The 13,471-nt window shown below is 37.2% G+C and overlaps 1 protein-coding gene across 1 annotated transcript; it reads right to left on the bottom strand.

Moving 5' to 3' along the window:
• Positions 1-2,021: 2,021 nt before the first annotated feature.
• Positions 2,022-2,957, bottom strand: LOC124524726 (olfactory receptor-like protein OLF3). Its single transcript, XM_047097114.1, has one exon. The coding sequence runs from the start codon at positions 2,955-2,957 to the stop codon at positions 2,022-2,024; it is 936 nt and encodes a 311-aa protein (XP_046953070.1).
• Between the last annotated feature and the right edge of the window lie 10,514 nt (positions 2,958-13,471).

Below are 13,471 nucleotides of genomic sequence, written 5' to 3'. Positions count from 1 at the left end.
GTTTGTTTTACTTCTTAAATTCCACATATGAGTGAAATCATATGTTATTTGTCATTCTCTGATTTATCTCACTTAGCATTATGCCCTCTATATCCATCCATGTTGCTGCAAATGGCAAGATTTCATTATTTTTTATGGCTGAGTAATATTCCATTGTGTGTGTGTGTGTGTGTGTGTGTGTGTGTGTGTATACATACACATACATACACCACATCTTCTTGATCCATTCTTCTATCAGTGGCAAGTTGGGCTGATTCCATAATTTGACTATTGTAAATAATGTTGCAATAAACACAGGGTTGCACATATCTTTTCTAATTAGTGTTTTCATGTTTGTTGGGTAAATACCCAGTAGTAAATTATTGGATCATATAGTAGTTCTATTTTTAATTTTTTTAGGAACTTCAATATTGTTTTCCATAGTGGCTGCCACGATAATTAATTTTTAACAATTAATAAAATGCAGACGATAATGATCCATCTATTGAGGAATATGATTAATTATCTCTGGTGCAACAGCCGGACCACATCAGACCCCACATGTGTGAAGCGGGACTTTATTCGAAACAGGATAAAGATGTGACCACATTTATTTTCTAAGAAAAGGTGCCTTCTGCAGGTCAAATGGCCTGGGCCACTCAAATAAATTGCAGGATAAAGAAAGAGTTGGACATAACTTATAGATTAAAGAGACTTCAAAGACATACCAAGCACATTCTATTTTAACTATGTTAAGAATGTAACTCACATGATATAAATGAAGGTGTTAAGCAAGCAACTGGATACATGTGTTTAAAGCTCATGAGAAAGCTTGAGCTCTTGCCTGCCTCAGAGCTAAAAATTATATAACAGATGAATGGCTGAGATATTGAGAGATCAGAGATTGGGGGAGAGAGAGAGGTCTATAGATAGATGCCATGGTTATGGGTAAGATGGTCACCTGAAGCAGACAGAGCACAGGATCTACTACAGCCATACAATAGAAAGAAAGTTCCTTTTGAACAACTGTATACGGAGAGAAGGTTGCATAATGCTTAGCCCTACAATTTTGTCCTAAAAACTATTTATAAAAATAGTTGAATATGAAGACTCCTGGGTGGCTCAGTTAAGCGTCCAACTCTTGATTCCAGCTTGGGTCGTGATCTCACAGTTCATGAGATCAAGCCCCACGCTGGGCTCCGTGTTAACAACTGACAGTAAGGAGCCTACTGGCATTCTCTGTCTTCTCTCTCTCTGCCCCCGCTTGTGTGTGAGCTCTCTCCCAAAATAAATAAACATTAAAAAATATAGTTGAGGAGCACGTGAGTGGCTCAGTCAGTGAAACATCCAGCTTTGGCTCAGGTCAAGATCTCACGGTTCGAGAGTTTGAGCCCTGTGCTGGGCTCTGTGCTTACAGCTCAGAGCCTGGAGCCTGCTTCAGATTCTGTGTTTCCCTCTCTCTCTGCCTCTCCCCCACTCTCCCTCCCTCAAAAATAAACATTTTTTTTAAATACTTGAATATCTATACCACCACCCTAGCAAGTATTTTACATAGATTATCTATAATCTTCAAAATAATCACACATTGAATGTCATTCCTCCTTTTGATGGTTGAGGAAACTGGAGGTCAGAGATATTAAACATATTTGTTAAAGTCACATTGCTGGTGAGGGGTGGGTCAAGATGTGAAGCGTGGCTGCCCTCATTCTGAGACTTTTCATTGTCCACACTGCATTTCCTAGGGGCATATGCGGGAGAAATAAGAAAGGGGAGGGGAGAATGTGAACTCTGGAAAGACTGCTAACCCAGCAGACCCCAACTTAATAACTGGATGTTTTTTTTTTTTTTTTTTACTGTATGCATAAGAAGGTGGTAATACATAGTCAAAATGTGGACTAATGTGAAAAGTCAGTCTTCAAAACTGTGCTCGCCTTGATCTACCTTATCAGCAAATCTGGAGAAAAGGGCATGTCCATCATTTCCTCTTTGTTTGAAATGTCATTCTTCGGGCTTTTGGAAGGAAGGAGAAATTCTTTGAATCTTCACCTTTTTTCACTTAATTTTCCCAACAGTCTTCTTAGGGCGCTCATTACCTCCTTGTTCCTCAAGCTGTAGATTAAGGGATTTAGCATCGGGGTCACCACAGCGTAGAAAAGAGCGACCATCTTCTCTTGCTCTGCCGAGGAGCCAGCAGAGGGTCTCAAGTATGTGAAGATGGCTGTTCCAAAGCACATGGAAACCACAGTGAGGTGGGAAGCACAGGTCTCAAATGCTTTGCAGCGTCCTTGGGCGGAGCGGACATGCAGAACAGCCGCAACTATACGAGCATAGGAGAACAGAACCAGAAAACAGGGAAGCATGATCACCAAAAACCCTGAGATGGCCACCATGACCTTGTTGAAGGAGATGTCCACACAGGTCAGCCTCAGCACAGCCAACATCTCACAGGCAAAGTGATTAATGACATTATGGCACAAAGGTAGCTGGAAGATGATCACTGCCTGCATCAGTGAATTCATGAAGCCAGCCCCCAAGCAGCCAGTAGCCAGCGCCAGGCAAAGCCCCCCATGCATGATGGCTGTGTAGTGCAGCGGGTGGCACACGGCCACATAGCGGTCATAGGCCATGGCTCCCAGCAGGAAAAACTCGGAGCTGCCCATGGCCAGGGAGATAAACAGCTGGAGCACACAGCGGTGGAACGGGATGGACTTCCGGGCTGACAGGAAGTGAACAAGCATCTGTGGGACGGTGCTGTTGGTATAACAGATGTCCACAAATGACAGGACACTGAGGAAAAAGTACATAGGTGTGTGTAGCCTGCTGTCCAGTCTGATAAGGAGGATGATGAGGAAGTTCCCCAGCACAGTCACCAGATACATGACCAGGAAAAGGACAAAGAGGGAGACCTGAGTGTTCCAGCATCTGGACAGCCCCAGCAGAATGAACTCACTCATCCAGGTCTGGTTTTCCCTGCCCATGAGGCTCTGAGGACCAAATCCAAGTTATAAACCAATAAATACCAGATAATTAAGGTGGCAGAAGGGCTGATGAGGTCATTCAGACCGAAAGCCATCTAACATTGCATTGCGTGCTTTCCCAGATTATATGTCTCCTTCAGGGTTTGGGACCACAATAGAACCCATTGATATGGCTCAATTCAAGGAAGGAGAAAATTCTTCTCCTTCCTTAAATGGGAAAGTTTTTATTAAAATGCTTAGACATTTGAGTTAAAAAGATTAATGAAAACATCCTTTTCTTTCTTAGGGTCAGTTCCTAAACAAGGAGTTTGTTTACTTCTTTGTAGGATACCAGTATGCCCTCCTTACTACCTCAAAATCCATACTGAATGGAGCCTAACAGGCATTAACTGTTGTTTTTAATTTACCATCTACTTCCAGAGTATCTATGCAAATGAAAAACTCAATTTTCACCATTTTAAAATCAGAAGTTTTAGGTTGCAAGTTAGAAGGTAGCAAATATAAAACAGATTTTTCAGCAGCAAAAAAAAAAAAAAAAAGAAAACATTGCATTTCACAGTCAGTGAAATAAAGAGTGAAGGCCTTGGGTAATCAGCCTCTGTTTTGGAAAATCTTCATCTGTCTTATCTTTGTGAGAGGGTAAGAGGAAAGAATCTGCAATGTTCTTTTCCTCCTCCTTTGGAAGAGTAGCATAGCACGGGTATGACTGGGAAGAAACAAATCAAAGTCAAAGATGCATTAAGTAGCTTCCCTAAGAAATGACAGGCACTCACATACTTGCCACATATATTAGCCTATTAACTAAGATATAATGAAAAACTGGCTGCACATTCTGCTGACTCTGTATGTATCCTGGGTAGTGATCCTGGGTTTGGAGTCTGTTCTCTGATGGAATATAATTAACCAGAATTAATTCAATGAAAAGACTGTTGATTATCTTTTCTTTTATCCTCATCTGAGATATTTGACTATTTTTCCTCCTTAGGAAACTGTCTTATCGCACCCTTGTGCTAATACTCCCTCTACCATAACTTACATGACCAGAAGGTGATACTCTAGTCTGCTCAATAACATCTCCAAACTCTGTAATCCTGCTGACGTATCAGTATTTCAGAAAGTTCAAGGGCTCTAGTATTCAGAAATTCTCTTTAGAACTCATGAATCTTGTTTGCACCTTACTCAAATCACAAGTCATTTCCAAAAACCTCATGAACTACTCTGTCCCCACATCCTCTGTCCCCCTAATTACTCTGCCCTTTGGGTAGAGAAAGTCAAACTCATGCACAGCTGTCCCAAGGAGACATTATCTGCTTGCTGTCTGTGATCAGATAACGCCATTTGTGATGAAAATCACACTTTTTGTGAAGGGTACTTGTGACAGTAAATGCAGCTAACCACAGATAAATAGGGTGCCTGAGATGCTGGGATTAGCCGGCAGAGAAGGGTCTGTGGTCATTTGCATATGAATGCAAATCTTTACCTGTGAATAAACCAAGCCTGATAAACCATACTCACACTAAGAGATAATTTATGCAAGTTACAACGAGGGGAAACGATATAAGTACAAAGTGTTCTTTAATTCTTTAGAATTTACTCCAGAGCTTCAAGAGGTAAGCAAGTTACTTTGTTATGTTTCTATCAAAGAAGGAGGAAACATATTTCTTTAGCCCTAATGAAAAAGGAAAAATTGGGATACAAAGGTATCAAGGCCAAAGTACTTGGGTACCAAGGAGAGACACAAGCGACCTTAAAGGGGAAAACTCTGTATCTGGGACCATCAATGGAACTTGACCCTCTACAGATAGTATTTCATGAGCTAGTCCTGGGAAGGTGAATGGAGGAACTTGACCAGCAGAGGGCTACAAGAAACAACAACAACAACAATAACAAAAACAAACAAAAAACCGTGCTGGAGGTATCCAACGATTAATGTATTCTCAGGTACCAAATAAGGAGAATTTGCTTAAAAATCTGATTAAAAAAATATCTCTTAGAAGTTTGAGTCTTTCACTTCTCAAAAACTGATAACTACTTAAGGACTTGATTTTTAAATGTAGTAATGCCTGATTTTTAAAGGTCAGGACCTCCCTTAAAGACCCAGGAAGGTGTGGATTACAAATAGAAACACCCATGCTTAGCATGGTTTCTGCTGGCGCAACAGAAAGTTTGAAGCCAGCTATCTAGATGAAATCACATTATGACCATCATCATTTAGGAATGCTGGTTAGCACAAACCTGTCTGCTGGTGCAGATTTCCAGGAGTGGGCAGGTGCCAAGGGGTGCAGTTTGGTGCAGGGGATATGACCTGTGGTGGCTAAGCCCATGATCCCTTTGGATGCGGCCAAAACCCTATGCTAAATGCTGCATTTCCCAGAGGTATCTGAAAGAACTTTCTCCTCAGTTTGACTACCCAAAATATATATTCTTTATATTATCTATACATATATAGATACATATAGATTTATATCTATAGATAACATCACACTATGTGTTAACTATATTGGAATTAAAATGTTAAACTTAATAATAATAATACATTTTTTAATAAAATTAAAATTATATATGTTTTCTCTAAACCGATTGCCAAAATGAGACATTTTTGTCTCTGGTAACCAGATTCAATCCAACTGCCACATGAGGCAAGGAAGATGTTGTGTGTGAAGGAAACCCTGGGTTCCCTGACTGCTGGCCCTAAGAACCCAGTAGAACACCTCTGAGCATGACTACCTTACCTCCAGGATGGAAGGTCATCATTGCCCCCAGGAAGAGCAGAGATGGGTAAGATGTGGGATTTGGAAGAAGTCACTTTCTCTTTCCTCAGAGAGACAACCTCTATGGGCCAATTATGCTGTGGTGATTAGGCTTCTATTACTTCTCTGAATGGTGACTTCCTCACCTGAGACTCTCACTTATTTTTCAAAAGAATTTACAAATAAGAATTTAGTTTGTCCTGACCCAGGAACACGAGAAGACAATCCAAAGCCTCAGTTTCCTCTGGAGACACTCTCCTGTCTTTGCTGCAGTTTCCCTTTGAGAGAGTTACAACTTGCCCATGACTTTCTGGTCCATGCACCCAGGATTGAGACCATTTGACCCAAAGTGCCCAATTATTTAGGGATCACTGAGGGGCCCTTCAAGCAACATCTCCTATAACGTGATTCTGAAGTTGTACATGAGCTATGGACAGATATTCTCTTCACAACTGATGCAACTATTTGGTGAGACTTCTCCCCTTTTTGTCTCACTATTGAAAGGCTTTTAATTGGACACTATCAAATTATTTGACTATTCTTGTATCTAGATGTCTGCTCTCATATTCTGCAAATATGACACAAATCTAGAAGCCAGTTTAAGCATCTCAAATTATATATCCATTCTATTGATAGACATTTAGGTTGTTTCTAGTTTGTGGCTATTGAAAACAATATGGCTAGGAACATCCTCCCCTCCTTCTCTCTCTCTCTCTCTCTCTCTCTCTCTCTCTCTCTCTCTCTCACACACACACACACACACACACACACGCACACGACAATTTTGTCATGTATATCCATTTCTGCTACCTAGAAGTGCAATAGCTGCATTATGGATTTTGTGCAGGTCTGTCTTCAGCTAATATTGTCAAAACAGTTGTGCCAATTATATTCCCACCAACTATGTATGTGTGAAGATTTCTTTTGGTCTAAACTTTATCCTTGGAATGTCAATCTTCCTCATTTTCGCCATTCTGGTGGGCATAGAGTAGTATCTCATTGTGATTATATTTTACATTTCTCTGATAACTAATGAGTCTGTGCGTATTTTTAAATATTTATTGGCCGTTGAAGATTCCATTTTCTGAGGTGTGTGTTCAGTGTCTTGCCTGTTTTTCTATCGGATTATCTTTCTTTTTCTTATTGATTTTAGTTCTTTGGGTATTTTTTATATGAGTCTGTTGTTTATATAGATCACAAATGTTTTCTGCCACATGTGCTTTTTTTATTCTCAAATGGTGCCTCTGATGAAGAGATGCTCTTAATTTTAATGTAGTTCTATTTATTAATTGTTTTTCATATAGTTACTGCTTTTTTGTTCTTGAGTGAGAAATCTTTGTCGACCCAAATCATGAAGGTATTCTTCAATGTAGTCTTTGAGAACTTTAATGTTTTACTTTTCACATTTAAATCAACAGTATATCTGGAATTTATGTCTATGTATTATTTGAGATGGAGACCAAATTTATTGTGTTTCAATGTGGATATTCAATTTTATTGAAAGACCATTCTTTCCTCATATAAATAATGTGTAGGTTGGTTTCTAGACTCTTTTTTCCGACCCATTGGTCTATTTATCTATTGTTAGAGAAATATTACATTGCCTTCATTACTGATATGACAAAGTCAGTTTTATACAAGAAGGAAAGTTTGGTTTCATTAAGCTCATTAATAATTAAGCTCATTAGTAATGTTATTGATGTTATTAAGCTCATTAATAATTAAAAGAAGAAAAAATTATATTATCATATTAATATCTATCATAGTAATAGATATAGAAAATTATTTTAAACATAAACTCATGATTTAAAAAAAATAGGGAACTTACTTATCTCATAAATGCACATAGGGTAAATATCCTACTTATTGTGATTATTTTGAAAGAATTCCCTGTAAATTCAGAAACAAAATAATAATGCTACTTATACTCATCTCTATTTAACATTATACTGGTGGTCCTAGTCAATGCAAGAAGACAGGCTAAAAAATATAACAATATGAGGACTGGAAAGAAGTAACAGCTCTGTTGTTTTATTTGCAGATTATATAATTTTCTATGTAGAGAATTCAAGAGAATCTATAGATAAATTATTACAATCAATACAATAATTAGGCATGTTTTTTAAATTAAATAAATCAATATGAAAAGTCATTGTGAATTTAGTTTCCAGCTATAATGGAATAACAGGGATAGTATTTATTCCCCTACCTTAAACAACTAGAAAACTGAACAAAATATATCAGGCAATGGTTTTCATACACTGGACAATAGGCAGCACAGGACAGGGATGACCAAGAAAAGGGAAACAAATGAGGTGAGCCACAAGTGCCCCCTCTCACTGCCTGGAAAGAATATCCAGGCCACAGGATGAGGAGAGGGAACCCAAACAGAATCTCTGATCTTCTAAATTGAAAAAATAGTTCATAGTTTGGGACAGAGTACCAAAGAGGAGGGAGCTGCAAAGAGACAGAATTTGTGTTACCCGAAGATGGGTATCTTTATATCTTTTGCTGATTTGCTAATCTTTGTGTGAATGTGAGGAATCTGTCAAGACCAAGGCAAGAACCACCAGAAAGAAGTAAATGGAATGATCTCTAGAGGTAACACAAGGCTCAGAACATTTCATGTTCTCACCAGCCAAATGGAAAGATGTCTAACACCCAAGACATCAAATAGGGCCTTCAGAAAAATATAATCTCAGTAGTGGTACAAGTTGATCCCACACTTCGGGCTTCTGGATCTAACCTAACAACCCTTAAAAGAAATCCTCAAAAGACCAAACAAATGTCAACAACTTAACTGCCTCTCAGGACAAAGTACAGAAATATTTAAAAGAAAGCAAAATGACCCAACACCCCAAAATATAAAAGTCACAATGTTTGTAATTCATAAAAAATAATTCCAGGCATGCAAAGAGGCAGGAGAGTTTCTAGGCTACAGAACAAAGGGGGGAAACCCAAATACACCATAATGAGGAGAAAAATAAGTCAATGGAAATACATACAGAAATGACACAAATGATATACTTAGGATACAAGCACATTGCAATAGTCATTACAAGCATACTTCACATGAAATATTTCTGTCTTCACAAGAAGACAGAGGAAAACCTAAGCAATGAGGAAAGAAACCAAGGATATAAAAACACTCAATTCAAACTATAAAGTGATGAAACTGACAATATCTAAAATGAAAAATAGACTAGATGCAATCAATAGCAGATTAGACTCTGCAGAGAAAGAGGTTAGAGGACTTGCAGACATAGCAAAACAACCCGTCCACAATGAAAGAGGGAAAAAAAAGACTGAAAAAATTGAATAATGTTTCAATAAGCTATGAGAAATAACAAACATGAAATCAGGGTCCCAAAAGGAAAAGGGGAAAGATGGGGTATAGGGAAAAACATAACCAATATTTTTAAAATATTAACCCCAAATTTCTAAACCTGATGATGAGAATGAACCTCCATATTTGAGTGGGTCAACAAACCCCAAGTAAAAAAAAAAAAGAAAAGCAAAGAAAAAAACCCCAAAGTACTACACTATCAAAATTCTACATTATCAAGATTCCAAAAAGCAACAACAAAAATGAAATTATTAAAGCAGTTGTAGAAAAAAAATATGTAATATTACTTGCATGCACCCCTATGTTTATAACAGCATTATCTACAATATTCAAATTATACAAACAGCTTAAGTGTCCATCAACTGATGAGTGGACAAAGAAGACATCTACACACACACACACACACACACACACACACACACACACACAGAGGAATATTATTCAGTGATAAAAAAGAATGAAATGTTTGCCATTTGCAATGATGCAGATGAACTAGAGAGTATTATGCTAAGTGAAGTCACAGAAAGACCAAATACCATATGATTTCGCTCATGTGTGGAATTTAAGAAACAAAACAAATGAGCAAAAGGAAAAAAAGAGAGAGTGTTAAACTAAGAGGAGTGTTAAACTCCTTTTTTAATTTATTTAAATTCAAGTTAGTTAACATATAGTGTAGTATTGGTTTCAGCAAGAAACAACCTCTTAACTCTAGAGAACAACCTGAGGGTTACCAAAAGGGAGGTGGGTGGGGGATGGGTTAAATAGATGATGGGGATTTAGGAATGCACTTATCATGATGACCACCAGCTGATGTAGGGAAGTGTTGAATCACTATATTGTACCCCTGAATCTAATATTACACTGTATATTAATTAACTGGAATTTATTTTTTTTAATTTTTTTAATGTTTATTTATTTTTGAGACAGAGAGAGACAGAGCATGAATGGGGGAGAGGCAGAGAGAGAGGGAGACACAGAATCGGAAGCAGGCTCCAGGCTCTGAGCCATCAGCCCAGAGCCTGACGCGGGGCTGGAACTCACGAACCGTGAGATCGTGACCTGAGCTGAAGTCGGACGCTCAACCGACTGAGCCACCCAGGCGCCCCTAATTAACTGGAATTTAAATAAGAACATAAAAAAATAGTATATTATTTCCAAGTTGAGTTTATCACAGAAATGCAAGTTAGTACAACATTTAATTGATCAGTACTCCTTAAAAGTGTCAAGACAGTTGATGGACATTTAGACTCTTTCCATAATAGGGCTATTGTTGAAAATGCTGCTATAAACATTGGGGTACAAGTGCCCCTATGCATCAGCACTCCTGTATCCCTTGGGTAAATTCCTAGCAGTGCTATTGCTGGGTCATAGGGTAGATCTATTTTTAATTTTTTGAGGAACCTCCACACTGTTGATGGGGGGTGGGAGGGAGGGGAGGGTGGGTGATGGGTATTGAGGAGGGCACCTGTTGGGATGAGCACTGGGTGTTGTATGGAAACCAATTTGACAACAAATTTCATATTAAAAAAAGAAAAAAAGTGTCAAGACAGAAAGACAAGGAAAGACTGGAACTTTTGCAGAATGATAAAGACTAAAGATAAATTACAAGCAAATACAATGTGAAATCCTGCATAGCATCCAAAATTTTTCAAAAAATAATTATTGGGAAAACTGATGAAATTATTTTAAGCATTATACTTTAGCTAAAAATGAAATTAATTAATATTAGTTGCGCCAATGTTGACTTTGTGGTTATGTTATTTACTTTTTTATTACTTTTTTTGTTTTGTTATATACTATGTTTTTGCGAAATGTTAACATTAGGGGAAACTTTCTGTTCTGTGTTTGCAAATTTTCTGTAAATCCAAAAACTAGTTCAAAATCAAACTCAATATTCATTAACAATAAAAGCTTATTATTATTCATTAATTATTATCATTCATTAATAATAAAAACTAATCTAGAAATAGAGGTGCATTCCCTCAATCTGAAAAAAAAACAAAGTTCTAATAATTTACATCATTCTTAATGATGAAAGATTAAATGCTTCCACTCTGAGATCAGAAACAATCACGGATGTTTACCCTCAGCACTGCCATTCAACATTGTACTGTAGATTCTAGTCATGCAATAAGGAAAGCAAAAGAAATAAAAAGAGAATCTATATGGCAAGTATGCAAATGAAAGATGATCAACATCACTAGCCATTAGGAAATTGCAAGTAAAATCGTAACAAGATGTCACTACACATCTGTTAGAATGCCTAAAATTCACAGAACTGCTAGGGCACCTGGGTGGCTTAGTCAGTTGGATGTCCAACTCTTGATTTCAGCTCAGGTCATGATCCCAGGGTCATGGGATCGAGCCCTGTGACAAGCCCTGTGTCAGGCCCCGCACCGGCCTCAGTGCTGAACATTGACCATGCTTAAGATTCTCTCTCTGTTCCTCTGTCCCTCTCCCCTGCTCATGCTCTCTCTCTCTCTCTCTCTCTCAAATAAAAATTTTTAAATAATAGTTAAAAAAATAAAGTGGAACCTGATATCAGTGTATCAAGAAAATGCAATTAAAAAATAAAAATGAAAAAATAAAAGAACTGCCAATACCAAATTCTGATAATGATGTGGAACAAATGGAACTCTTGCGTGCTTCTGGTGGAAATGCAAAATTGTATAGCCCCTTAAGAGTTTGGTAGTTTTTTATAATGTTAAGTATATACTTACCTTATATTCCAGCAACCCCACCTGTAAGAATTTACCCAAGAAAAATTAAAAGTATGTGTCCACAAAAAGACTTATACCCTAAGACATATATTACTTTAGTTCATAATTGCTCAAATCTGGAGATAACCCAAATATCTATCAACTGGTGAATGAATAAGCAGACTGTGGTACATCCACACAATGGAGCACTACTTGGCAATGAAAAGAAATAAACTACAGCTATATACAGCAGTATGCAAGAATCTTGATGGTATTATTGCAAGTAAAAGAAGACAGGCACAAAAGGCTACCTTCATTATGATTACATTTATTTAACATACTGGAAAAGGCAAAATTATAGGAACAGAAATGTGATCAGCAATTGCCTGGGGCTGGAGTGAAGAGGGCATTGACCACACACAGGAACAAGGAAACGTTTGGGACTATTCTATATCTTGTTTATGACCTATATAACCTTGTTATGACCTATAAACATTTGTCAAAAATTAGATAACTATACACTTTAAAAGAATGAATTTTGCTATGTGTAAAATATCTATCAATAAACATAATTTTGAGAAAGGAGAATAATACAGAATAAAATAATAGTAGAATAAAAAAAGGATATACGTACAAATTTGGTAGACATTCAGAGGAAAAAAAGCAAAAATATGAATACATTTACATCAATAAATTTGAAAACTTAAAGGACAAATTTCTGTTAAAATATAACTTACCAAAAGCTGATGGAATATAAAATATCCTGAAAAAAATCCCAAAGCCTTAGAGAAATAAAATCTACATTTAAAGTATTTCCTCAAAGATAGCTATGTGGGTGTGATCTATCAAACTTCCATGAAACAGAATCATTTCAATCCTACTTCACTCTGGAACTCAATTATATAACACAGAGAGAGGGGAGAGTAAAAAAATGTAATCAAACCCAAGTTTTGCTCGGCAATGGATGTGCCCTGCATGGGACTTCTTATTCTGAAGGGATGCGATTTACTAGTTGGAACATGTTGTCTTATCAAGCTATAAGCCCAATTATTAACCTTCTACTGACTAGAAAGTTGGGTCACGTGATATCTACATTTATTTCATGTGTACAACACATAAGTTTATGATAATCAAATTATCATCTTTGCATGAATCGGCTCTTCTTCCTAATTTCTATATATGTGCCATTCAATCATGCCCTTTTCTTTAAAAAAAAATAAGGAAAATCAAGAAGTGCAAGGGACTTGTTCAGTCACATCCTCTCCTTCCTCTTAAGTGTCTCCTTATGGATCTCTAAGTGCTCACAAATTATCACAAAGTTGACTTTCACTTGACCTCTAGTAATAGTACTTAACACTTAGTGTTTAGTAAGTAAGTACACATAGAGAGTTCTTATACAGTACTTATAAAATACCTAAATAATAGTTAGATACCACTTAGTACTTGTGATAGCCCTGAGCAAAATTGCATCTCTGTAAAACTGCTTGTGATGAAATTTTATTTCAAAGAGTTTTTCTTATCTATAAGACCTTTCTTATCCTTAAGAGACCTTTCTTATCTCTTAATAAGCCTTAGCAATTCTACAGAAACTAAAATACCACTCAAATTAAGTTCTTTGTAGCCTTTCCAAATTCTCTTCTGATACTGGTTTTCTCATATTTTGAGTGGGAATAACAATGCCAGTTCTCCCTACCTTAGTGGGTAAAGCATAAAGGAATG

Source organism: Lynx rufus, unplaced genomic scaffold (assembly GCF_022079265.1).
Source record: "Lynx rufus isolate CCGP_SWC_20201006 ecotype Redwood Valley unplaced genomic scaffold, mLynRuf1.p SCAF_4, whole genome shotgun sequence".
Classification (NCBI taxonomy): domain Eukaryota; kingdom Metazoa; phylum Chordata; class Mammalia; order Carnivora; family Felidae; genus Lynx; species Lynx rufus.
This window is presented reverse-complemented; position numbering and strand designations above follow the sequence as displayed.